This window comes from Scophthalmus maximus, chromosome 1, assembly GCF_022379125.1.
Source record: "Scophthalmus maximus strain ysfricsl-2021 chromosome 1, ASM2237912v1, whole genome shotgun sequence".
Classification (NCBI taxonomy): Eukaryota; Metazoa; Chordata; class Actinopteri; order Pleuronectiformes; family Scophthalmidae; genus Scophthalmus; species Scophthalmus maximus.
In genome coordinates this window covers 9,794,640-9,822,018 of record NC_061515.1, presented here as the reverse complement: position 1 = coordinate 9,822,018, position 27,379 = coordinate 9,794,640, and the positions used below count along the sequence as shown (strand labels likewise).

The following is a 27,379-nucleotide window of genomic DNA, read 5'->3' as shown; positions in this document are numbered from 1 at the left end:
TACAAATATTTACAAACTCAGGGTATTTGTACATGGTAACAAAGACGTAAATTTAAAGATCACATATCTTCTTGTGTTTATGTCTTTTACATTTACTTTAAAATAACCCTACTATATATATATATTTATTTATTTATATATGTGTGTATATATAACATACAGCTTTCTTAACAGATTCTGGGAGAGATGGTCATGATAACTTAAGGTTTTGACGAGTGCTTTGCATCCTTCATTTCAGACGCACGCACACAGACAGACGCACGCACCCAGACGCACACGCGCGCACACACACTCTGCAGGACATTAAAAACAAGCTACTCTTAAATTATCATCCTCTCTTTTTGCATCAGTATTCCCAAACATCTGTCTTAACAGCTGAGGTAGGATCCTTGCAAGGAGTTGGGAGTGACTGCTCTTGTTGTCAGCTAGGTGATTGACACATGTTTATCTGGGCTCCATCCCAGTGATTGGACATGCAAGAAGGAAACAAGTTAACGATCACAACAAAACATTATGGAAATTTGCTCCAGTCAGTCTGGAGAGAACGGGTCGTGAAAATAAAATAAAAATAAGATGATCATGGGCTTGGGAAGGCAAACAGTGCTCAATTTACTCCTGTGACTGATTCTAAGACTGTCAGTAATATACAGTCACAAAAAAATAAAAATAAAAATGATTCTTTAAAAATACCTGCTTCAGAACAATTTGTCATAAAGACTTATGCACAACAGAACTGCCCAAAATGAAAATTCAAGTAAATTAGTGAAACAAAGGACGTGATTTGTAAACGATTAAAAAAAGGATACTAATGGGGAACATCTAATAAACTAGACTGCCACCTTTTATACAAAGCACAACCTTTTACCATTAAAAATATAAATCAAAACATGAATAAATATACAATATGAACAGTGTGTGAATTCAATTAGCCTCATCAATGACAGCGCTGGACTAAGAACAATGTTAAACATTAGTTTAAAGGTGCCAAGTGTGTTCTCTCAGCTCCACCTTAGACTTTTTTTCTTCTTTGCAACAACATCTAGAAAGTCTGTGCACCTTGCTCTTAACAAACATGCAGCAGGAGCTGAGTACACACACTCGGATGCTTCGTGCCAGTGCCCTCCCTGATTTTGAAATAAACTGTAGCAAGTTCCACAAAGATGAAGAGAATCTGTATGTTTCGATGGTTATTTATGTGCATCTATAGGGCAGCAAAGTTTTATTGCAATATGTAATGAGCATCTGCCATAAGAGTAATAAAAAAACATATATATATATATATATATATATATATATAAATATATATGTATATACATACATATATACACATATATATACACACACATCTAAAAACTGATATTCACCACAACTCTTCACTTTTGGCTTGGGTAGTGTTTGCTACATACACTTTACATCAGCACAAAATAAAATGTTTTCTTGTTTCTATTCTTATAAATATGACACGACTGACTGAAACTGCAATAATCTACATTGCAAGTCCAGAGAGGAAAGAAAGAACGAACAAAAGAAAGAAGAAAAACAGCAGAACAAAAGTGTGAAACCTGGCAGACACTATAATCCCATGACGGTAAGAGTACTGCTTGAGTGCATAAAATTAAGATACATGATGTCAGCAGGGTGAATAAAAAGCTAAACATTTTCTGATTCACAGGGCATCTAAAGACCTTTCAAAGCTTAGCACCATGGTAATTTTTTGTTATTAAAAAAAAAAAAAAAAAGGTTTAAAAATGAAGAAAAAAAAAACCTATTAACGTGAGAAATGTTAAATGTAAGATAAAATGCACAATAAAGGTATAGGTGAATGTATGGCTCAAGAACTGACTTCACCACTGCACGGATGGAGCTATAATGATCCCATCACTGGAGAATGGAGCAATCATGATTACAAGTGTACTATGGACAGATACCCCCCACACACCCAGAAATGAATAAAACGTATAGGGAATCCCTCAAATCTTAACTACGGGTTTTCCACAATGATTCGAACAGATAAGGCTTGACGCGTGTATCAAAGAAATTCTGTTGGTGCCGTCCATATAGAATCCAGGAGCCGCCCACATTTTAAATATCTGGTTCAAATGTCGTCCTTCCTCCACAATATTTACTGCCGGAGATGACTGAGGAACAGCGGAGAACCTTGCACAAACTTTTCAAAAGTGAATGAATGTTCTGCGCTGCTTTTCCGCCTCTTATTGTCCAAACCATATCGATTCTAACTAGCCCAGTTTTTTTGTCTGGTCGCATAGTGGCTAATTCACCTGCTGTGTCGACTGCCCATTTCCTCCCAAAGTCCAATTCTGTGCCGTCTGACTTTAAGGCTTACTAGCAAACAGGATCCTCCCCTTCTCATCTGAGGGATCTCTCAATTGAGGAAGCGCCGACATCGGCGGGCGCCACAGTTGCAGTTGAGTTTGTTGCTGGCATCTTCAATAGGGAACTTGTAGTCATAGGTGAGCTCCTCCCCCCTGTAGATCTTCCTAAGAGCAAAGATGACAATGTGCTTCCGGCCTTCGACGTTGATCACTCGCGAGTAGCAGTTAGGTTCACACGAGTGGTTGATGAATCTTGCTGCATTGCCGTGCATGGTTGCGTCCACCACATCAAAGTCATCAATGCGGAACATGTAACAGCCAATACCCTGCAAAGACAAAAAAACGACATCCTTCTGATACATCCTCCAACCTTTCTCAACCCAAACCCTCAGTTACTGCAGACAACTGACCTACATTAGGATGGAACTGATGATAGGCAGAGAAAACCGACCAACCTTGCCATCGTAGTACTTCTCCCTTTTGTCAGTGAGCACTGAGCGGATGACGATGCCTGCATATTCAATTACCATCTCCCCTGCTTCGATGTTCCTCTTGCAGAAAAGACCACGGCCATGGATAGCAGACCTACAACAGACACAAGTCGGAGGTCAGACATGCTGATTTCCTGAGAGTGATAATGTAGCAACTGTGTGATGGAGTCTGCAGTTGACTTCTGGAAATGGACTTTGCAATTTTAGTCATGCCACATAGTGTAACTCATCATTACAAGACAGCTGGCAAGACTTACAGTAAAAAAAATATATCAAAAGATAAGTTCAAATTAGTTTATAAAATGAATGACTTCTTCATTATGTATATCTTTATGTATATTTATATTCAGTAAAATGTCAGCTTTGTTCTCTGTATTTGATTGGAATTAGGGCCAAGAGAGAGGGAAAGAGAGCTGTAATACATCCACAGCTGTTTCGAAATCTGCTCTACAATTTCCTTTATCTATCCAAAATGTTAAAATTCATCATTGTTGTTAAACAGGTGGCCCTCTAAGACGGGAAACCGACTAAGAATAATTTGCAAGTTATACAGGGACTTATTGGGTAAATGTAAATCTGACCTGTAGACGCCTACAGCCTCCTTGGATGTTCGTTCCAGATGTCTGAAGCGCATCGCCATGGGCAACTCCAAACTAGTAGCTCGCCTAAAAGAAAGAGCAGGTGTTAATTCATCCCAAAAAAAAGACCAGATTTTTTTGAAAAGGTCTGAATTGTATAAATAAGGAGGTATGCAGCATTTTACTTAAAAGGTTACCATGTCGTGTTTAAATAAGGTACATATTTTCAAACACAAAAAAATGGTTTTAAAGTGTGAACAATGAACGATCTAGAGCATATTGGTGAAGTCTGACCTCGTGGACTTCAAAAGAACCTCATCCTCCTCGTCATCATAAGGCCCATTGTCAGGAAGCTGCCTATGCTGAGATGCCAGGAAGTTAAATATATCAAACGTGGACTTCCTGTGACGAGAAAAGAGAGGGTAATATTAGTCTTGGTGAGTGTCAATTAGGAAGTGAAATACAAACGTGAAATACCAGTTACAAATCACACATTTAAACATAATTCGTATCATGTATATTACATGTTCATTGATTTAAAAAGAAGGGACTTCAGTACAGAATAAGATAAGAGAAGATATTCCTTTATTCGCCCCACATACTGGTGTTTATAGCGCAACTGTTAATCAGTTACCTGGGACGAGTTGACAACGTACCTAAGATAGAGCTCAGAGCGAGCACAGCCACTGGGATTGACTGGCAGATCGTCCTCTTGGCTGAACAGCTTGAAGAAACGGAAGGCATGGCGTTGACAACGATGAGCTCCTTGGAGTTGCTCCAGCAAGAACACCACTGCGTCGTGGACCAGACCCAGCATACGGGCGCCAGTGATCCTCTGGAAGGTCAGAGGCCTCAGTCTCGAGAGAGCCCGTGCCTCCTGCACACCGTCTACCACTGCTTTCCAAGCCACTGAAAGGAGAGTTAAAAAAATATCATATCATGACACTCATTTTATCATTTTGTTAGTTAATCTGGGGCTTTTAGGGAAATATCATTGCCTTACCTTCGATACTGTCCGCCTCCACACTGAAACCATCGTCGCTGGTTATCTCAAATCGTAGATGTGGCTGGTCTCTGTTAGTTGGACAGTCCTCATCCTCATCACACGGTGGTGGTTCATCATCTGAGGTAGAAGCAGCACCTGACAAACACAAACACAATTCAGTCTTTCATACTACTCTACCTATTCCTCTCATGGTGAAGAGGTTGTTTGGCTCAGTTTCTACATGTTGTGGCCACATTTAAGAACACAAGACATTCCCATCCATTAGTTAATGTTATGCCATACATGGAACGATAAACTTACAGTCAAAGGATTAAGTTGCACTGTTAAAACTCAAGCTTACCAGAATATTTCTTCCAGTCAGTCAGGTTACTGTGTCCAACTGGTTCCCAGGCCTGCTGCTTGTCTTGTTCACCCCAAGACATGTAATCCCAAGGTTCGGACCTGAGAAAGACATTACAAAAACGAAACAGTGTACAGTACATTTCATATATATATATATATATATATACATATAAAAATGAACACACATACACACACTGCTCATCTTATGTGACATATTACTTAATGGAAAAAATGCCCTCATGTGAATAGCTATGTGATATACCATTTACAAAAACCACAGTGGAAACAGTAATGCAGTTTTTGTCGTGACGTCCAAAAACGTGCCTCATGAAGTGGCAGTAAGTTATAATAATTCTTACCCTGTGCTTATGTCAGAATCACTAATATGCTCCTCCTTCAACTCGTCCAGGTTCAGTACTCCTTTCACTGTCGGTGTCTTGATCCGGACTCCTGAAGCCCTGCTGGAGATGGTTTGCAGGGGGGCTCTGTGCCGTTCCACATCCTCGCTGATGGGTTCTGGTTGCAGGAAGTCCACTTTAGATTTCTTTGTGACAATACGGTCCGAAATCGATGACACTCTTTTCATGCGGACGTGGGTGCGAGGCCGGGGTGCAGGTGCAGGGGCTGGTGCTGGTGGTGGTGGTGGTGGTGGTGACGGAGAGCGGGCAGACGCTGGAGGCTCTGGCTCAATCAACAGGCCAGGTGGCAAAACCAGTGAGGAAGGGCTTAGTGTTCGAAGTCCACTCCACTTGGGGGTGTAGTTACTCGCCATGGCTTGGTTGATAATCGCTTGGGCACTTTCAGCAGGACTCATGGGAGGATTCTCCGCTGACGGAGCAGGCTGCCCTGACGCCTTGCCTGACTTGGCTTTCTTTGATGCACCGGATTCCTTCTTCTTCTTCGTTTTTTTCAATTCTGGGACAGTTTCATCCATGGGTGTTTTTATATTCTTCCTTTGCTTCTTCACATTGACTGATGCCACTGCACCATTGCTGTTGTGAGTGAGCAGTTGTGCAATTGTGGTTGGATTCTGAGCTGCAGGTGTAACTGACGGAGGCGCAGTTGTTGCCACATTGACCCTGGTGGGTGGTGCCGTCATATTACCAGCTGCGGCGAGTGTGGCTGACAGTGCGTTGCTTTGCAAAAGGCTTGCGATCTGCGTGACACAGTTATAGGAAGGGGAATTGGGAGTGGGCAGTTGGAAAGTGTTGCTTTCTGGATTCTTCACAAAGATCTGCCCAAGGCGGTTCACCAGCAGGACATGTGGGGTAGGATCCACATTTGGACCCCCCACCTCTTTTACAGTAAGAATGGCATGACCAGGTAACGCTTGGGGCATCACTGGCTGTTGAGGCTCTAAAGTTGGCCTGGGAGTGGAAAAGTTGATGGAGATCGTGTGACCAGATGCAGCGTCCTTCTGCACAGATGACGAGCTGTAACCATTTAAGATCACAGGGGCAGAGGTGGTTTGGACTGCGGTCGGAGCGGTGAAACACTGTGTTGACAGCACAGACAGAGATGGCATTGACGCCGAGGAAGAAACGATGGTGACGGCTGTAGAACCCAAAGCCTGTGCTTGTGTGGAGAAGATGGGTAGAGAGACAGTTCCACAGGTTCCTGCTGGGGGGTGAGCAGCTGATGACACCGACAAGACCGGATCATTTTGAGGTGCAACATTAAGCAGTGTTTTTGTCACATCTCCAACAGTAGTGAGAGTGGTAAGTTTTGTAGACAGAGGCTCCATGGAGGTTGCGGACTCCTGTGAGGATGTTACAGGCTGAAGTGTAATACTTGTCAGAGGAGACTGACTGAAACCTGGTAAGCAGGAATACACCTGCAAGGAGTCTACAAGGCCTTGAGAGGGGTTTTGTCCATCTGTAGACATTAAAGAGGGCTGCAGAAGATCCAGCAAGACGCCCTGACTACTATCAGCAGCATCCGCTAGAGAGGGTTCTATTGTATTTGCTGGTAAGTGGTTCAATAACACAGTAGACCCCTCAGCTGATGATACAAAGTGGCTGCTGTCAGACTCCGAGTTCAGGGGTTTTCTGGCTACAGACTGTTGGGTCTCAAGTGTGCCCTCTGGCAAAGGAAGCATCTCAGTTAAACGTGGACCAGTGTTACAACTCTCAATAACAAGAGGCATCAACCCTAAACTGGAACCCTGGAACACCCCCTCTGTATTTGAGGTTTCAGGCACCTTTGTGAGTGAGTAAGGAATTGGAAGCACGGTCTCTTGATTTACTAAAGGAATGTCAGAGCTTTGCTCTTTGAGTGGAGAGCTCGCAGAAATTTGTGGAGACACAAATCCCTTCCTGTCCTTATTTGACTGGCTAGCATCATATGATTTAGGTGGATCTTGATTTGAACCATCTGTGGGATTTCTGCTGGCAACTGATGAAGACTCTGTGAGCTTATCATTGGATGGTGTTTTGATGGACCGACTCTGAACAGCCTCTGTGCCGTTTGTAGTTTCCAATTCAGGGACACTTTTATTATTGACTTTTTTGGCTTGAATCCGAGCTCGAGTAGGACCCTCAACTTTCTGGGTGTCATCGTTGGTCACCATACTTGCATCACTCTCTGTGCCGTCATCAACACCATCAAGCTGAGCCATAGCTCGGGAGGAAGGGGAGGAGGGAGACTTGGAAAGATCTTTTGATCCGGGGCGACTGACTATTGTCCGTGAAAAGTCAAAATAGTGCTCCACATCATCATCATCATCAGAGGAGGAGGAGTTTCCTAAGTCGTCCCTGGCTGAGGCTGCAGACCGTGGAAGGTTGGCAACAAGTGTCTTCCTCTTTTGGGTATCTTGAGCTCTTCCCCAAAATTCCTCCTGATCATCACCTTCCACTACTATCTGCCCCTCACAGTTCATTGCTACACCTTCATTCAGGAGCGTCTCTTCAATCTCCAATTCCGTCCTCATCTCTTGACCCAGACTCATGCTGGGATCCTTGTGGAATGAACTGTAGGGAAATTCTTCTTCATCCTTCTGTTGGTCTAAATCCCCCTGCGGTGAAGTACCATTGGCTGGAGAGACATCTTCAGGCTCTGGTGAAGCTAAGAAGTTGTGTGGCACCTCGACAGAGTCCGGCTGGCTCAGATCAAATGATAATCGAGTTCTGGGTAAATTCATGGATGAAGAGAAAGACAGACTTGGAGAAGGGAAGTTTCCTGTACCATCTTGCCAGGGAGACTGAGGAAAGAAAGATGAGGCACAGTGGGTGACTGTATTACCAGGGCATCGGCCTGAGGAAGCACTTCTACCTCCGACTGGGCGAGATGATGGAGAATTTATCAGGTTGTCTGGAGCGAGTGGGAACAGTGGGGAAGAGGGAAGGGAAGATTTTCCGGCACGAAGGGTGATTGGTCCAGTCAGAGGGCCCAGAGGAGGGGGGGACATGTGACTGCGGGCACCTGTTGTGTGTGAATGTGGGCTGTGGTGACGAACCCTCCGAGTCTCCTCCAGATCACTTATGGTTAATATGTGGTGGGGTTTCAACTGGGCAACTCCTGCAAAGAAAACAGAATTAATCAGCAGCTTGAGACTTTCATGCTTTTTATCAGACTGACTGATTTTTTGCACAGTCAAATTATTCTTAGCAAAAGTTTTTATCAATTTATATTTTACTTGGAGATGGCAGAGGACGGGACATTCCCCCAGCTGGTCTCCTGGTTTGGGGATAGCTGGGAATCTTTGGCCTTGCAGTGTGATCTGACTTGGGGGGAGGTCCCTGGTCCCCGGAGCTTTCCTCCGTTGGGGGTTGGGATTCTGTGATATTAGCCCCTTTGACTTCAGATTCTGAAGATGTACAAAAACATCCATTAACAAATTATTAATATCATTAACTATTATATTACAATAAATCACTTCCAGATGCACTTCGTTTTTTAGTAGGTAAAACACACCAGGTAGTGGACAGGGGCTGTGAGCAATGGTGTAATGGTCTCCTTGGTCAGGCATCTCCTCAACAGGCTTCTCAGGGACGACGGGACGAACCTCCCGGACTGTACATGTATATTTGCACCGGCGCAAAGGATTAACTGTACTCCAGTACCAACGAGAACATCTTTGAAAAAAAAAACAGAAGTTAATGCTTCAAATATATTTTTATTAATTTAATGATGCGTGAAATTATAAAATTATTAGTAAAACATGCAACTTACTGAAAACCCACGGGACACAGTTTTCCTTTGCTCGCTGACAGTTCTGTCAGCACACCCAGTTTTTCTATCTGTAAGGAACCTGTGTAGTGACAACGTGGATACCAAAAGTTTAAAATAAGCTCACGTTGGTAAATGCCAACAGGAGTGAAAGATACTTACCAATCATGACATTGATAAGTTCTGGTTCCAGTCCTGTCAGGAACTTTCTGCGGAGGCTGATCCCCTCGAAATCCACATACACCCGGCGGTTGACCTCAAATTCTTGACCAGTTATCATCTGAACAAAAAAAGGACATAAATAAAAAAGACTTAATGAATCAAATTCAAAACCTGTAACTGCTTTTAGTAAGAAAAGGTTGGAAGAGCAGAATTTACCCTGCCACTGATGAGATGTCGGTGTTTGTAGCAGTAGACCTTTTTGTCATCCTGGAACACACAGTGCCGGGAACGGGCACACATGTAGTGATAGTTGCTTTGACAAGATGTCAGGCAGCAGCCCACTGTGGCACCTGTCTGGTTGCAGCGTTCACATCGCTAAGAAGGGGGTTGGTTGATGGGAAGGAAGGGTGAACGGTTAAGTTTGAATCAAACTAATAAAATTACAGAAATCAAATTGTAGAATAGAAATTTAAACTCTATTTACAGATTGAGGAAATATGTATTGTTAAGCTAACAGCTAGATCAGTTTTCATTATAGATTAACAACCAACCATCAAGCGCCCCCTGGTGACAGCACTGTGTACATGTAATAAGGAGCCATTGTCCTCTTCAAACACCTCAGCCGACCACAGACAGCAATTGACATGTGCCCACTCATTCTGGCCCAAGAACAGCAACCTGCCCGCTTCCTGTAGGACAACACAGAAGACAATGTGAACCGTTGTTCTGATATTTAAAGCAAATATATCTACATTATTTACAAGCAGTTACTCAGATTACAATGTACTACAATTTATTTTTGATTTTCATTTAATACACTACTTACATTAGGTTTGAGGTCTCCATATTTTTGGCACAAAGAGCACTGTCTTTCGTCATCTTTCGACCATCCAGTATCTAGATCAGCCTTTGAAAGCCGGCCTCGTTTTCCTAATGGATGTGTAAAGATAAATATTAGTTGCCCAGCCCACTGTAGAAGAATATAAAGGTATCAAATTTCTTGATAATCTCTCCTGAACTGACCTTTGAATTTGAGCCTGACAGCCCTGCTGGTTTTGAAATGATTCCGGCTTGTTGGCTCCCCAGACATCGGAGAAACTGCTTCTTCTTCCTTCATATCGAGGCTCTCACCATCGTCCTCCTGCAGGAGCCCCAGTGGAGCCCTTGACAAGAGCTCCTCCCTCTGCTGCCACTGAGCATAAACATGCTCTGTTGTTGGAGGATGAACAGCCTGGGACAGCATCCCCCTATTTACCAAAAACATTTATTAATGCCATAGAAATAAAAGAATAGTGCATACAACGTTTTCAAGAAGGTACAATAAATGCATAATGATGTCATAGGACTATAGTTCAAGCATATATTATATTTAATTATTTTTGGAATGGGCCACATAGGTAAAGAGTAATTTTCAAACTAATGCTTATGTACATACAAACCAGTAAATGGAAACCAGTACTCACATAGGCAAGTCTTTGGTACAAGTGTTCCACACCTTTGGGTCTTGGCTGTTGAACCAATTAAATACCTCCTCGAGCAGCTGAAGAGATGAAAAAAAAATCGCACCAGTCAATTATAAATGCAAATGCAGCTGTAATTCTAAAACGATTACAGAATATCACTTAGATCTTTTTCAAATTTCCCATTGGCAAATTAGATTAAAACATCTAAGCAAAACAACGACAGAATTCTCATAATATCTAAAATACTGATGTAATACTAATGAAAGAGCACACATATCTACAGCAGCGTTTATGGACATATACCACCTTTAGGTAGTAAGAGCGTGCCAGGGCGGTGGATTTCTGCTCCTCTGGAAGATCTTCTTCTTGCTCAAGCCTCTTTCGCACCACCTGAACAACATCTTCATGGAACATTTTCTTTAAAAAACAAAAAGAAATGTAGTATCCATTAGGTTCATATCTTAGTTCCCCCTCTGTAATGGTTGTATGTTAAAGTGGAAGCTGGAGCCTTTTCCCTAAACTTCTTTTTAAAGAGCAATTAGTGACCTAATTTCACGCTACATTTATGCATGAAAAAATATTTAATTTTCAATTGTGTTTCATTTCACAGTGACATCATATCGTTTGTGCTCCCAAGTGTCCTGTGTGAAGTTTTACTCATTCAACTAACTGACAGATGCAATGGCTAAAAGACTACTGGCTGTGAAAAATCACACGATTTTCTGAGGTGAAACTGTGTGACCAACTGAAACTCTGTTATTTCAGGGGATAGAACTGATAAACTGCATGAGATTTTTTGCCTTTACAGTCAATTAAATTTAGTAGCTGATGTCCTTACAGCCACATTCAAACTAACACTGACTATTTTGTGCAGCTAAACACGTGCCACAATGTTACTCAAGTGCTTCAGACAGAGTGAGAGGTTATGTACTCACCAACGTAGTATAAAGGCCCTTATCAAATTTCTTGCCCACAGCTCGGAGGTCGCAGGCCGGTAGTCCTTCTATTCCACTGTCAGGATCAACCAACTTTTCACACTGCAACAGAAACCAAGACATCTTTTACACAGTATATATCACATATATTACTTACATTTTGCAAGCACTCTAACATAAAAACATCATGTAAAGGCCTTACTTCTCCTCTTAAAGTCTCTTACCTGTGAGCAGGTAACAAGGTGCTGAGTGAGGGTGGAGGAAAGCAAGCAAGCAAGCACCTTCTCCACCCCGGCCCTGAGCTCGATGTAGAGCAGCTCTCTCCAGGCACTGGGCTGGGTTACGCTGCACGGCCGGCATGAATACACAACACTCTCTGGCAGGCTGGACAGGATCTCATACAGCTCATCTAAGATCATTTTACAGGAGAGAGGAGTTTAGAAATGCCTCTATATCCAAAATCTGTTCACATACCCAGAGAATGGAACTCCGTTAGAAATTAGTAAATCATATCTGTAGATGACATGCACCTAGTCTAAAGTAGGGATTTGAATGCAGTAAACTTAAAAATAGGAATTAGATTATGCTGCTCACTATGTCTTTTATAATTATTTGGTCACTCGTGTTCAAATAAATCTAACGCACCTGAGAACAGAGCTTGTCACAGTTGATAAACAGCTCTTATGTCCGTCAATATATAGTTTTGGGGGCTTTTTTTCCTAAGATGCAGAATAAAAACACTACCTGTTAGATCCTCACACTTGGCATGTACCCAATGGTTACAGGTCCCACACTGCATCATCTGACTGTCGTAGTCATTGTCCTCATAGCACTTGAAGCAGATCGGACAGTAGTTACCTTATGAGAGAAAGATAGAGATGCTCAGTCTCAGCACAGATTGAGGATGTAAAAAGACAATATAGGGGTCGACAAACATCACCTCACCCTGGTCATAGAGCTTTGAACAGTCTGGACAGAGGCCTTTGTCGTGGTTCCAGTCAGCATCCCAACTCTTGCCTGGTGTGACGCCACAACTTTTACACCTGATGCATGTCATACAAACCTGCACGGAAACCATCATATTAGACCATGAATCATTGTGTTTCTTCTTCAAACATATATTATTTTAGTTTTATTTTAAAGAAAATTGAACATACCCAAGCTTTCCTCTTCTTGTTTTGTTTTGGATAGTTGGGTCCCAGACAGGAGGCATGATAACAGTTCTGGCATCGTTCACATTCCAACAAAGGCTGAAGTAGACATGAAATATCCAATGTTTACAGGCTAAGCTACATTCATTTTGCCAAGTAAAATATAACATAACGAGCCAAATCAGCAGTTTCTACCTTTGAGTGCTTGTCTTTCCTGCCGCACACGTGGCAGAACTTGCAGCGACGACAGCACCAGTTTTCTTTGTTTTCCTCGGAGGGGCGCTCTGCTGGGTCAAGGCAAAACTGGTGGAAGGGCTCACAGCATACTTGACAATACAGCATCTGCAAAAGATATTCACATAAACAAATACACGCTTTAATTGCCCTGAAATTAAATAAACTTCATGCTGTGTAAAAAAAACACAAATTTAATTATATTTGTGCAACTATGTACAACAAAACTCCACAAAACTGATCAGTTAATAGTTTACAAATGTAAGGTGGTAATGGCGAAGTAACAAATCATCAGTTTCAATTACAATTGAGCAGAATGTGTTATGCAGTTACCTCATGTTGGCCTTTACTGGCACAAAGGAAGCAGACATACGGTGGCATGAGCGGCGCAGAGGTCAGTATACTTAAACCACCCATGTTCCACACGTTCTCCAAATTACAGTCCTCCTGAAAATGAGACGCAACACAATAACAACAACAACAACATATTAGGAGCTGTGAAAAGGCTGCTTACAGTAGTTTGTGGTTTAATACAGTTTAATTACCCATAAAAAATCAAAAAGAATTTTTTATTGCTCTTTCAGTTACGATGGAACAGTGGGTTAACAGAGAGCAGTAGGTTTATATGGTAGGTGTTGAAGAAAGTGGTGAGGTCAACTGAACTAGTCATGGAGCATATTTATATTGAGGAATTAAGACACTTAGAAACTCTAAATTAATGACTGAAGTATTAATGTCACATGATGTTAATTTATTACTTGAGAGTTATAGGAAATAGAAATTAACACATTTTCTATGGAATAAAGGATTTGTGATGAAAAAAGAATATTAATATGTTAAAACCCCAAATATCTTTAACCTTGTGGCTGTTTTTTGTTTTTTTTAGAATGGATGGCTCCAAACCAGAATCCTGTGCGTATTGCACCCACTGAACGTGTATAAGATGTAAAACAACATTTGTAATGTAGTGTAAAAAAAAGCGACCTACCTTGAAATCAACCCTGATTTTGTGAGTAGGTTTAGAGGACTCAACGTCTCTCTGTTCAAATCCATGGGCCAAAGCCGCCAGCACACTTGGAGGAGTCTGCTCCAAAGGACCCTGAGATGTCGGACCCTGAAAGACAGCCAGCAATTATTACTAAATGTGAGCAGTGATGGACATGATATATGGCTGATGTATGTGTTTTTAAATATGCGTTCTCATGAGCATCATGGATGACACAAAGTTTGACACATCCAGAGTATGCATTTAAGAATAGAATAGGTGGGACGTGAATTAAGGTGAATATTTCACAGCTGCTGCTCTCTCTGCCAAGATCTCTTAAAACAACAGTAACCTCTGGAAGTTCTAAAGGAAGATATTTTGGTATGGGTCAGCCTTTTTCTCTAATGCAGGTCATGGTGACCTATTGTAGTGTTCGCTGTGTCCCTGACATACATTTGCAAGGAAGCAGACTACAGCTATGTTTAAGTCTATTTCGGCAATGATTGAGTGTCTCCCAAAACTACACATCAACTCTTGACGACATGATCACAAATCAAACTTAAGTCTGGCTCCAAATGATGCCACTGAGGCCAAGACAACTGGACACATATGCCTGGAGATGGCGCATTTAATTAAAGTGAAACAACGTGGAAGGCACCACAGTATTATATGTCTCAGTTGAGAAGTGGATGGACAAGAACTGGAATATCTTTAGAAAAAATAAAACTGTAGAGATTGAGCTATATATATTGCAACTTCTGAGCATATATTGAGCATGGCCTTTACAAAAAAGAAAAATAAGGAACGAGGGGGAGTTTTCTCAGTTCACCATGCCAAAAGCTGGAAACTAACAAACAAAACTGCATTTGGCATGTTCTCAAGGGATCAAATTGGCAGGCTTGTGACATGGAAACATCACAATATGTTACAAATTGGGAACTATCAACTAAGTGTACCGATGCTGGCCAGCTGACATTTTTGATCATTTTAACACAGCTTGGTTTGCCATTATTATTGTGTGTCAGTGCAACTCAAACATAAAACTGGCGGTAGGCTAACCATGGAAACCAGAATTACCCACCTTCTCAGGTTTACGTCGCCCAGGTTGTACACGGTGTGAACTGGACTTTCGATGCCTGACTTCATCATCTGAAATGTCTCCAAGTAATCCATCCAGTGACACAAAGTCTGTGAAATACAGGAAAAAAACAGGGTTTGTTATTAACGGACACAAGCTTTGTACTTTTACTCGCAAATATTATTCTAAGTTGAGAAATGTGTTTCTGCATCTTTATGCAAGCCGACACAGATATGAGGTCTTCAGAACCCCCCCCAAAACAACTTAATCCTATTTTAAGCGTCTATCTCGACTGGGTAATCTACCTTGGTTGAAACGGTGTCCAGCAACCCGTCTCCTGGCTGGTGACGCAGAGCTTGAGACAGCTTTGTCATCTAGATCCGAGTCGTAGTCCACCAGGTCAAAGTAGACGCGGGGTTTCACAACGCGCTTTGGCTGTTTCCTTACTGACGGACTATGGTCGTCACCCTGGAGACCGGACGGTGAGTCCGCAGCGCCCTCATTACCTTCGTCATTGCTCGAATGACCCCCGCTAAATGAGGATCGTCGCCGCTTGGAGGCACCTTAAAAGGAAAGAGGCATGTAGCTGACTCACTGAATGTTAGGGAAGAATAACAGCAACATGACGCTTCCATGCTCAGGTGAAGAATTACCTTTGGGTGCTGTTCTTCCACTCAGTCTGCGAGCTTTCCTCTCTTCAATTTGATCACATCTCTTGTACCTTGTGGGGAAATCAAATACATCAGTTTGTTTTTGTTTTTTGAGAACTCTGCTTTGCTCTGCTACAATTAATAATTAGGTATTAGTCGACTTACACGCAACACTGCCGTTTGGTATTGGGACCACCAAACTTGGGTTTGTCAAGGCAGTTCATGCACTCGCCACAGTCCTCCTCGTGGTTGCAGCCCTTGCATACTCCACACCTCCGGGAGCGGTATCCAAACGGCCCGAGTCCTTTCCGCTTCACAAAATGTGAAGGTTTCTTGACCTTGGTGACCTTTGGATCTGACAGTCCAGGACTGTCCGACTCTGAGGGAGACCCAACATCTGCTAAAGCAAACAAACGATTAGAACGGGAAACTAATAAAGAGGCAGATGTTGAATTTGTTCCATACTGTAGGTGCATCCTTATTTTTCAAAATGTATTCTCAGCACAAGATCATTTAGTGGAATTAGTTTTGGTTTGGAGTTCGACTCACCGACTGTAAATTGGAGCATTTAGCCGTTTTCAGTCAATTATCAGTGTATTGACTCTACAATGTAATTTAAGGTGAAGTGCATTTATTTGTATTTTTGGTGGTTCCAATTACAAATTCAGTCAAAGCAAATTGAACGGCATAATTAATAGCGGTGGGATGATTCATATAATACTCTAGTGCACTGATATTTCATTCATCCTTCTGCTCAAAAACCTCCTACATTCTCTGTAAGGAATGAGAAACTGAAACTTATACTATCACTACTACTACTACTGATGCTGCCATCAAGTTATCACATTCAAGTCACAAGAAATTTCATGAGCACATTACGAGACAGAAACTCCTCATGAGTCTGTCAATCGGGGAACATCTATACCTTTCGTGACAGCAGATGGGGAAATGCCACTTCTTTCATGCAGAGGCAAGGCGCTCAGTCTGGGAATGTCATCTGGTACCAAGGCTCGGGGCTGCCCAAGCACCACAGATGCTGCACGACACACATGCTTGATTCGTGGACCTCCTGCTCTACGGAACTCCTGGCACAGCGGGGAGATGAGCTGTGGCTGGGGAGGAGGACAGAACAAAGCAGAAAAAAATCAGTGATTTAAAGTTTTCAAATCATGGTAGTACTGTACACAGAACAGAGACATTTCTGCTACATTTTGACTTTAGCAGAATATTAAATAAACAGCAACAAATATTGGTAAAACCAGAGACCAGAGTCTACTGATTGGTAGACTTACTTGTCCCTGGGGCGGTTCAGTCTTGACTGGAGCGTCAGCCTCGGGCTGCAACCTCTGCTTCCTCTTCTGTCTCTTTGAGGTCAAATCTCGAGACCTGGCGCCACTCAGGCCAGATAACAACTACAGGATTGATGGTCAAAAACAGGGCATAAGCACAAACAAAAAAATCGCTGTTTCTGTATGAGATTTTTATCTTCTATAACAGGTTATATTCGTAGAACTTCTTTAATAGTGAACAGAGAGTCTACAATGGCTGAAAATGTACTTGTGTTCATCGTGACCTTACCCCAGATGACTTTAGCTGTTTCTGCTGGTCAATTTTAATGAGCTGGACCTTTGCTTTTCTTAGGAGATTGAACATTCTTTTATTTGCACCAGCGAGGCGCGCTCTTTGTGAAGTTCCCTTCTCCACAGTCCCGGGGTAATTGCCTTCACCTCTGCCTGAGTTCTGTTCTGACCGCAGCTCTCCTGTGAACAAAAAGTGATGCCACAATGAGGTACGGCCTGCAGGGTATCATCAGTGTTGTATGCTTGGCGTCAAATAATCTTACGCTTTTGAGTAATTTTACTCACCTGAGTGAAGTTGGGCAGCATCTTTTCCTGCTAAATCCTCCTCTTTACCATGCTGAAATCCAAGAGACTTGGAGTTCGTAGTCCTAACACACACAGAAACCTTCCTCACTACTCCAGGAGTATTAAGGTCTTCTATCTTGAGCTTGGACTTCTCCTTGTCAACGTTTGTATTCCGTTGCCTAAGGCTAATGCTCATGGCCTCGTCATCAAGTCCCTCTGCTAAATCAATGGGTGGCTGGAGAGATTTACTCAAGCTATCCATCTCCGTTGTACTTTTGCTTTTGGGGAGTACTGAGTGCACCTTCTTTAGTCTTTGATAAATCTTGAGTTGAGCCGTTTGTTTACTAAACTTGGAGTAACTTTGCTTTTTCTGAGCATCCAGGAGTTCGGTAGACAGTTCAGTGGGCTTATCAACTGGTGCAGATAAAAACAAATCCTCACATTTGTTCTCTGGAGTTTTGTCCAGTGTATACACTTCCTCCCTAGACTCCTCTGGCACATGCCACTTGAAACTGGAGTTCTTTAGAAGAGACCTCCTCTTTTCACTTTTGCCACTTTTTCTCTCAGAGAACAGGCTCTCGGCTATGTCAAGGTTGTCATCTAGGTCCTGAGCCGAAAACAGATCGACATCCAGTTGAGCTTCACTCAATATGTCCTCATCGTCAACTGGAAGGATAGGGGATATTGCTCTGCCCATCCCATCATCTCGCCTCTTTCCTGGACGTATTTGCAAACCCAGTTGTATACCCTTCTTTGGAGAGTTTCTTCGAGGCAATACAGACATTCCAGCATCATCCATAAACCTTTGCGGGGTCTTTATCACTCGTGAGGATCTGGCACTTACGACGGGCATGATGAAGTGCTTGATGTTCTTCACAAACTTTGATTTACTGGGATGGGTATCGACAACATCTGCCTGTCCCCCATCAACTAAAGTGTCCGTTTCTTCCTGCTTCACATCGTCCTTTTCAAGCCCTATTTCTATCAGCTTAGAAATTATTTTAGATTGCGGTTCTGGCCGTTTAGACCCGAAAATCTGAAGGCCCGACTGTGTCTTTTTGTACTTTTTATGTACTCCAAGAAGCGTGGAGCATGGAAATGGTGTGGTAGCTGCCAATGGGGAGGAAATGTCACTATCCTCTTCAACTATTGTCTGACCTTCAGAGAACTCAAGCGGAGCAAACTTCCCGTCTCTGCTCCTGTGTCTGTGCTTCTGCCGCGGCCCAATCAAATTTTTACGTCTCTTATTTAATTTTCTGAGAGATCTTTTTCGTAGGGACAATGTTTTAGGATCACTTGCTTGACTTTCTGACACCAAAGATTGTTGACTATCTATCAACTGAATGTCTGTTTCTTCTTTTACTGGTGGCTGTATCTGCTCTTCTTCCACCGATGGAGTGTTCTGTTTTGCCTCTGACTGAGTGCAATCTTTTTCTTCTGGCTGATTGACCTCTGGTACTAAAGGTTGAGTATCTTCCTTTTGTACAGGCTCTGTGTCAGTAGATTCAACTGTAGTGAACTCTGTGTTGACCGCGATTTCAGGGGAGACGACGGCCTTCTTCGTTTGAGCACACTTCTTTTTCCCCAGTTTATTATTTCTACATCTTCTCGGTTTGGAAGGCACGGGCAATGGTTTGGTCTCTTTGACCTGCGGTTCTAACTCAGGCTCCACCTTCTGTGGAGGGCTTTCACCTGGCAGCTGTGGGGGATTATCAGCGATCGTTGAGGAATCCTTATCAGGAACTTCAGAGGAGTTTACAGTTGTCACCTGTGAGGGGTCCTCAGCCAAAACCTGACTTGAGTTTTCAGGAAGAACATTTGAAGTGGAATCTTCCGGTGAAACCTGAGAAGAATCTTCAACGTCCAGCTTCGGAGTATCTTCAGCCTGTGGACTTGTTCTAAGTCTCCGTTTCCGAGGGGTCACTGGCTTATGACTGACAGACTTTGCTTGTGTTGAATCAACGCTTGACATTCTCCTCCTCAGTGTCCTAGTTGGTGTGACTGCAGCATCCAGACATGATGACTTATCCTCATTAACTTCACTTAGATCTTTTGGAACATCGTCGTTCTTTTCAGGCACAGGACTAACTTGCTGAATTAAAAATGATGGCTTTGAGCTTTTATGTTTACCAGGAGAGGAGACCTTTTTGATCTGAAGAGGTGGGACAACTTTCCCGCAATCCTTTTCATTTATTTCTGTAGGAGGAGCTTCAGTTACATGTTCCACTTCAACTTCCACGTGTGGAGTGGACTTTTCCTCAAACGACACATACGCTTTGTTTTGGGAACACTCAATGACCGTACTTTTACTCTCTTGAGGGTCTGAGTTATCCAGATTGGATTTTTCGTCCATGGCATTCAAAGTCTTGTTGACACTTGTGTCACAAACAGTAGACTGATCCACTTCACTCTCAGTCTTCTCTGCTACTTTGTTGGTCTTTTCAGCACCATGTGTCGTCCGACTTCCTTCTTTCACTAATGTTAAAGACCAGATTAATTTTCTGCGTTTTTTCTTTCGGGTTGAATTCTTCCGATTAGCCTGTGCATCATATTTTGGGTTTCTGATCCGAATCAACTTTAAACTTGGGACCCTTGTTTCCTCCTCGTTCAGAAGCTGTACAGCTGAATTATCTGTCTCTGTGGATGATGGGCCGCGGTTTTCTGGCAGTGTTATATCCTTATTCAGCCTCTTGCTTTGCCTTCGTCTCTCACCTCTCGGCAATGGTTTGGCCTCCACCACTGTTCCAGGAACTTCTGTTTTAGACTCCACCAGAATGGAATCATCTTTTTTCTGATTCTCTGGTTCAGCTGCTTCTTCTGATACACTTTTAGAGAGTGGGTTAGTGGCTCTATTGCTTCGACGAATCACTACTTGATTAACTGCAGAACTTTGCTCAGTCGCACTTTCTTTATGCTTTAATTTCTTTGCATTTGTTTTTGGCTCTTTAGTCCCACTCTCCGTTGCAGTGTCAGGTCGATCGGCTGAGTTTCCCTCTTTTGATTTTTGGTCATCAATCTCAACTTTGGCGCTGGTCTGGGAAACAGGCTCTGTTGTCTTTGAAGCGGATCTCCCACGCCTTCTTGCAGGTACAGTCCCCTCCCCCTTATCTTCTGTGCCAAGTTTATCCTCATGTGGTTCAGTTTTTAATTTGACGTGAGCACTTGAAATCTGGTCCCCGTTATCGTCCTGGGATTTAGACTGATCCTGAATTCCTTTTATCTTCAACTTCTTCACAGATTTTTTCTGTGACGACGGTTCCTTTACAGTTTTCACTTTCTTTTTGGCCACCAACTTTATAGTAATCCTTGGTGCTGCTGATGAGGCTCCACTTTTAGTAGACTGTTGATCCATAGTGTTCTTTCCTTTCGAACCTTTCCTGCAATCCTTTGTAGGCTCGGCTACAGGAGATGAGCTGGGAACTTCCTCCAATGATTTTACGTCTTTTACGGGATCAGGTGGGATAATAGCTGCCTCCACTGCTGGCATTTTAAGTGGTAGCTTCTCACTTTGTCGTTTAGATTTTGTGTTGACAGCATCACCTACAAAAAAAAAGACATTAAATATTACTAAAGCCATAGCTGCTCATCCAGATTCAAAACTACAGTGAAAACAAGCTTCTTTTATATTGTGTAGCGTAAATAACTCAAAGCTGCGTGGTTAATAAATGACACCAAATCATGTAGTGCGAGGGTAAGCTTTTCTTTACCTTTGGAAGGGTTTTGTCGAGGACAAACTGGCCTTTTGGGACCTTTTCTCTCAGCTTCAAATCCTCTGAAGTCATCTCCCTTGAAAAATAAAAACAAATCATTAACAACCTGACACCTATTTGCTGGAGGCTGCGTGAGAATCAGGAAAACAGGACAACTAAAATGTTTAGTTAATAGCCTTTATTTTGAATTCTGGAGCATGACATTCATTATCTCTACTGCACAGACCAGGTTAACAGAATTCGATGCAGGAACCTTTATTAAAAAAAAGTGAATTACTATAAATGGGTTCATGTCAAGCACAATGGTGATTTTATCAATATTCCAAACACTCATGTGTTTATCTTAGCATATTGGACCAAAGGCTTTGCCTAATAATAATAATAATAATAATAATAATAATGACGATGGTGATGGTGATGACAGGAAAATACAACTGGTTATTTGCATAAAAAGTTTGAGCAATTATAAAAAAATGTCAGAAAATGCATTGTTCCACATTCAAACCAACTATTTACTTTCACCCAATCTTACTTGCAATATATTAAACATTAATAGAGTGTGTATTGGGTGCAACCAGATTTGCATTCGCGGTTTGGGGGGTGGACTTTTCCTGAACTTTACTTGATGCAGGTGTATGTCATGTGGATTATTCCACACCTCGTGTGCCCGATCTGAGCCACACAGCCCTCACGAGAGGTGTGTCTGGGACACCCACACGCCTGAAGCACCGGGAGCTGTGGCCGGGGAGCCAAGTCAAAGTCTCCATCGGCGTGAATCGGGATTAGACATGAACGACAACGTGTATATGAACACGCAGCTTTCAGTTTTTTTTAACAACAAGGGCGCACACTCCTGCAGCACCATTTAAACCTGCCGTGTGTATGGTAACACAAGCTAGCCGCTAGCCGAACTCTTCCCCTCGAATGCGTTTAAACTCGCTTCTGTACACAATTAAAAACTTTCTTGTTCGAGCGTTTGTGTCTGCGTTGCGTTGGGGACACGTGTAGCAGAGTGGTCTCATGTAAACTACCCGAGCACACAACTAGCGTATTAACACAGAACAGTTAGCATGTAGCCGCTTAGCAGGAGGCGCTAGCCTTCCCGTTCTTTGTGTTCGCTACTATTAGCTAGCTGCTACTCTGGCCCGGGAGCGAGCGGGCCACAGATGAAATAACTGCGCTCCTTGTTTACACATTGCCGTATTCACTCACTGGCTTTGGGGAAAAAAACATCTCCCCCTCACGTTTTCAACCCTGTAATATATTTCTTATCCATAAGAGCCTGCGGCGGACGAGTACTAATGCGATCTGCAGTGCTCCGCTGCTTTGTTCAAGTGGTGTAGTGTTGCGACTGATCACTAAATGTCAGGGAAAGCTGCACCGTGCTAACACCAGTTAGCATGTAATAGTAGCGCACTACGCTCGGAGCTGAAGTTAACGTTAGCCTAGCAAAAGGATGTTGACATTTCTCCATGGCACCAATCAGTCTCGCCGCTGTAGACAGCACTCATTCTCGCACATGAACGATCACGCAAAATGAGAGAAAATGAAATAAAGATACTAACTCCTGGGTCGGTTTGGGACCTCACCTCTTCACTCCCACTAGAGCTGTATCCAGCCTGGCCAAGGATCTGGTGGCTCGCCTCTATCCCGAGCAGGCGCAAGTGAGGCTGGTCTTCGTTTAACGACAGAACCAGGTTTGCGGGCCTTGGCCCTCCGTTAGTCACATCATCAGCTTCTGAGCCTGACCGTCCGAGCTGCCATCGCTTCTCGGAGCGCAAACGACTGCGTGACGACCAAGGCCGACCGGGGAAACGACCTCTGGCCGTAGCGGTTCCACCTTGGCCTCCTACGGCAGCCGCGGTTGCTGATCCGCATCCCGCTGCCGCCATCATTGCTTCAACAACAACACACACCGACGGCTAGCAGTTCGGCGAGGGACAAGAGGGAAGGCGCGAGATGGGAGGGGGGCCGCAATGCTGCAAGGGAAAGCGAGTCTTTTCGGTGGGGACTCCAACTGGAGGAGGAAGTCGGGCGACCTCTGGTGGCGGCTGTGCGTAAAATGTCCATTAAGAAATGTGTAAGATAAAATCAAAAAATCATTTATTCGTGTGTGTGTGTGTGTGTGTGTGTGTGTGTGTGTGTGTGTGTGTGTGTGTGTGTGTGTGTGTGCGCGCGCGCGTTAGTGTTATACTGAGCAGTACTGGCATCCATTGAGTGGTTTAAATAATGCAAGAATATTTGGACATGTTATTATAATGCATGTGTAATTTATCTCATCACCTTTCAATATCACGTTTGTTTGAGTGTGGAGAATCACACTGTTCAGCATTATCTCCATTGTCCCATGACACTAAACTGGGGGGAAAGACACGTTTTGAATTTAAATAACACAACAATGCCTTTGGTAAGGCTTTTTCATTAATCGAAATAGACAAAATCAACAAATGGTTGAAGGAAAGGGGCTGCAGAGGCAAATGATGAAGAGAAACATAGAACGGGGTTTCTGCTTTTAATGTTTAAATACAATACATCCATGATCTACAATGTCCTAGTTCTCCACATTGAAATACAGTAGATGGCAGTATGCTGTCACCAAAGACGGAGATAATGAAGAAGCAGCAATTATCAGCAATGAAATGTGACTAATTTTTTTTAGTGTAGACTTAGTTGTGTTAAAGTTTCAGCACAAGGAGGAAGGAATTAGGTTTCAGAATAAACTGGCTAAGGAAGCATTAGAAAGATAATAGTAATATGCACTTTTAGAGATAAAGCAAAAAGATCTTCTTCAATAATAACTTGATCTTGGCAGAAACTAGAAGAGTATTGTGGAGTATGAATACATAGAGTTTTTTTTGCTTTTAAATGGCATTTTAGTGTAATTATCATTGGGTCGTAACTACAGGAGTTGATCAATTATGTTCTAGTATAATAATACAAAAAGAAGTGTGAGGTGTAACATCAGAGACACAGCATATTATGTGAGTCAAAACAATCAGTGTATGTCAAATTCAATTTAGGTTATTTTGCTCAATAAAAATGCTCAATAGTTAGACTGTAAGGATTAGAGTATTAAAGGATTTTTTTTTCCGCCACCCATCAATATTTTAGCACAGCATATAATGGCCACGAATGTCACGCACTCCGGTACACTAGGTGGCGCATGCAGTGCATCCGAGAATGTGCCTGCCAGAAAAACAAGAAGAAGAGAACACGAAGAAGAGTCACGCGATCCCGAGAAAGGAAGAAGGAGGAAGTGTCGATTGTTTCTATCCAGTTAACTGGCGATCATCGTTAACACTTTTTTTGGGGGGGGGCTTTTACAATATTATTCAAGCCCTTAAGATTCAAGCCACGTTTCTCTATCCTCTATAAATACATTAAAACGACCTCGCACAGGATTTGGAGATCGGTGTAAGTTACCGCTGCGGCTCTTTGTATAGCAGTCGGCTGCTAAGCTATCGTGATGCTAACGTGAACCTGAGTTGAAGCACACTGGGTCAGCTACTGTTTCTAAAGACGACTCTCTCAAAGTCACGTACAGGACAGGGGGCGGTCAGCATCACCGTTGTCTCTAATGTTTTTGTTTTTTTTCTGGTTCTGCACTGAGACTTGTTCTGATTCTCTTCCTCAGCAGGATCCACTCAGATTCGTAATGAACCTGGAACGGCTGCCCAACGAGGAGAAGCTCTGCCTGTGCAGAAAGTATTACCTGGGTGAGAGAACCTCAACATGAATCATGTCACAGGGTCACTTTTTATATTCAATCGTTCATCTTCCCCTTTGGTTTGTGCATTGTCGATGCAGCTCCAGTGACTGGGAGCCTTTGGTTAAAAGAATAAGAAAATGTTCAGTAGATTTGTGAAAATATACATTCTGTGGTTTTGTTCTTGCTGGTGTGATGTTTTTTTTAACATCTTTTTTTCATCTTCCAGCGGGTTTTGCTCTCCTTCCATTCCTGTGGCTGGTCAACGTTGTTTGGTTTTTCAGAGAGGCCTTTGTAAAGCCAGCCTACACTGAACAGAGTCAAATAAAAACATGTAAGTGCTGCATCTTATCTTTGTAAAAGGGTTAGACAACATAGAAACAGTTTCATGTTCATGCCGTCTGGTTCCTAGGCAGGGCTGGACAATGAGTAAACATTGTTATTGGGGCCTTTTTATGATAGTTTTAGGATGGAATTCTTCCAGACTTGAAATCTAAAATGCTTATAGAAAATGGATTTCATGGACCATTTTTAATACACTAGGATTTAGATGTAGGAAGACATTTGAACCAGTTTGCCTCAAAATGGATGAACACTATTTTAATTTGTTGTTTGAAGGCTTTATTATATATTGATGACATAACAGATAAAATTCAGTTTAAAAATATCACCGTTCAAATCAGCAATTGAGGCAGAATTTTTATTGCATATGTTGTACTTCATAAAAAAATATCAAACAGGGATAATATGGATATTATGAACTGGATTATAATTATTCTTTAAGAAAAAAGCTTTGGGCAGATTCAGAACATAAAACTATATGATTGTGTCTGTGGCCATTCAAAAAGAATGTCAATAAATGATCTCTCTTTCATTTTTCATCCAGATGTGAAACGGTCAGGGATGGGGTTGCTGTTCTGGGTAGCAGTACTCACCACATGGATTACCATCTTCCAGCACTTCAGAGCAGAGTGGGGCGCGATGGGAGATTACCTGTCGTTCACCATCCCACTGGGCATTCCTTAAGATGTTTTTTTTAGTTGACAGGTCTTTTGAAAATAACTAATGATCCACTATAATGGACCAAAAAAAAAAATTCTTCCCTAAACTACAGTGAAAGATTTTTGGTGATAGGTCTGGTATCTGGAGCTAAATTATATGGCTGGATAACAAGTTAACAGATTAATCCCTCATGTCTTCAAAAATAAATTCTGTAGGACTTGGACACTTGGAAAAGTAGCTTTTTTGCTTGCTTAGGCATTTAAGGCTAATAAATCTTGTCTCATGTACAGTGTCTAAAGATAAAACTGGATGTGCATTGAGGTTTGTTCAGAATATTGAGCAATCGATTCAACAGATTTTTTTTTTTTTAAGTAAAAATGCTAATTAAACTGTTAATGTTTGTTTGTGATTGTGCACCCAAAACAATTTTTTAGTTTGTGCGTGACTGGCGAATAAAAAATATCCACACTTTCAAGGCAGTGTTTTTACTTCATGTATTATGTCACAATTCCATGCTTATGTTGTAATATCATTATCCTTTTGAATCAATGTATCAGTACGGACATTGTATGTGATGAGTTATGGGTGAGCTCTATATATATACAGCCAATATGTTGCATTGTTAGAGGTCTCCTAAAGTCTGGACAGTCACCGGCGCCTGTTGTGAAACAAAATATCTTAATCCATCCAAATGTCCCAACTTCCCCATCATCGTCTTTGAGTCATAACATAATCGGTGCCATTTTTAGTCACCCCAGTCAAAGCTTAGGTGACAGGTTCTACATTGCAAACGGGCCGAACATGTGCCCTCCGTACATAACTGCTGACTTCACCAGTGTGCCAAGAACAAGACGTATCAGCACGTACATTATGATGCAGGGAGTCAGTTAATAAAACAAATTTATGGGAAGTGCATTCAGGGGTCCTTTCATGGACATTGTCTATTGTTCACAAGGTTGTGGTATTTTGTTGTTTTAGGAGGAGTGGTAGCAACTTTATTTACCTATGTACTGTAAATTTATTTCCTTGTCATCATACAAAATTTCAGAGGTAAATATTTTCTTTTTTATCTCATTATTTTTTTCTTTTTTTTACACTGAGGTATGGCGAGTTTTATTTAAAATTGTGAATTGTTCTACCAGTTCTCATTGTGAGTCTGAGTGATGAGGTGAAAGTGGTTTATTGGTAGCACACGTGCTCTGGCATGTGTTTGACGCCCCTGCTGTCACTGTCCGTCTGGCATCGGCTCACGAGGGTCAACAACACCGTCTTTTGAACTTATTTTGGGAGAGACCTTCCTTGACAACCGAACGTAAGCATGTCGTTTCTCCACAGGTCTGATATATGACACAACAGTGATAAGAGAGTCTGTTTGCATTAACCCTAGGAATAAACTGCAGGCTACATCATTGGTAATAGATAATAAACACGCTGCATGCCTATAAGCCTGTAACAGCTGCGCCACTGCCGAAACAATACACTCTTATCCTATATGGCCCTGCCTGGACACCCAAGGGTATG

General features: G+C 42.3%; 2 protein-coding genes across 5 annotated transcripts; one reads left to right on the top strand and one right to left on the bottom strand.

Annotated features, from left to right (window-relative positions):
• Positions 1-205: 205 nt before the first annotated feature.
• On the bottom strand, positions 206-23,104 carry kmt2bb (lysine (K)-specific methyltransferase 2Bb). Of its 3 annotated transcripts, none has more exons than XM_035624540.2 (36): positions 22,716-23,104; positions 21,148-21,226; positions 17,441-20,980; positions 17,154-17,335; positions 16,868-16,987; positions 16,501-16,687; positions 15,741-15,975; positions 15,579-15,646; positions 15,231-15,488; positions 14,929-15,035; positions 13,851-13,976; positions 13,196-13,309; positions 12,824-12,970; positions 12,635-12,727; positions 12,423-12,540; positions 12,222-12,335; positions 11,702-11,886; positions 11,478-11,579; positions 10,849-10,959; positions 10,543-10,619; positions 10,103-10,326; positions 9,906-10,009; positions 9,631-9,768; positions 9,296-9,454; positions 9,080-9,197; positions 8,921-8,999; positions 8,663-8,823; positions 8,385-8,555; positions 5,110-8,266; positions 4,749-4,849; positions 4,406-4,543; positions 4,059-4,311; positions 3,697-3,804; positions 3,406-3,489; positions 2,789-2,918; positions 206-2,659 (listed from the first exon to the last, which is right to left on the bottom strand). In XM_035624540.2, exons 1-36 carry the CDS (start codon positions 23,043-23,045, stop codon positions 2,384-2,386), a joined length of 11,694 nt encoding a protein of 3,897 aa, XP_035480433.2. In that variant the 5' UTR covers positions 23,046-23,104; the 3' UTR covers positions 206-2,383. The 3 variants fall into 3 exon arrangements, with proteins under 3 accessions (XP_035480433.2, XP_035480440.2, XP_035480448.2); XM_035624547.2 differs by having other exon boundaries at positions 15,741-15,972; XM_035624555.2 differs by having other exon boundaries at positions 22,740-23,104.
• A 1,261-nt stretch (positions 23,105-24,365) lies between these two features.
• On the top strand, positions 24,366-26,333 carry psenen (presenilin enhancer, gamma-secretase subunit). 2 transcript variants are annotated; one of them, XM_035625281.2, is made up of 4 exons: positions 24,366-24,564; positions 24,788-24,866; positions 25,086-25,190; positions 25,743-26,333. In XM_035625281.2, the coding sequence occupies exons 2-4, from the start codon at positions 24,806-24,808 to the stop codon at positions 25,880-25,882; spliced, it is 306 nt and encodes a 101-aa protein (XP_035481174.1). In that variant the 5' UTR covers positions 24,366-24,564; positions 24,788-24,805; the 3' UTR covers positions 25,883-26,333. The 2 variants fall into 2 exon arrangements, with proteins under 2 accessions (XP_035481174.1, XP_035481166.1); XM_035625273.2 differs by having other exon boundaries at positions 24,367-24,564; positions 24,785-24,866.
• The last annotated feature ends 1,046 nt before the right edge of the window (positions 26,334-27,379 follow it).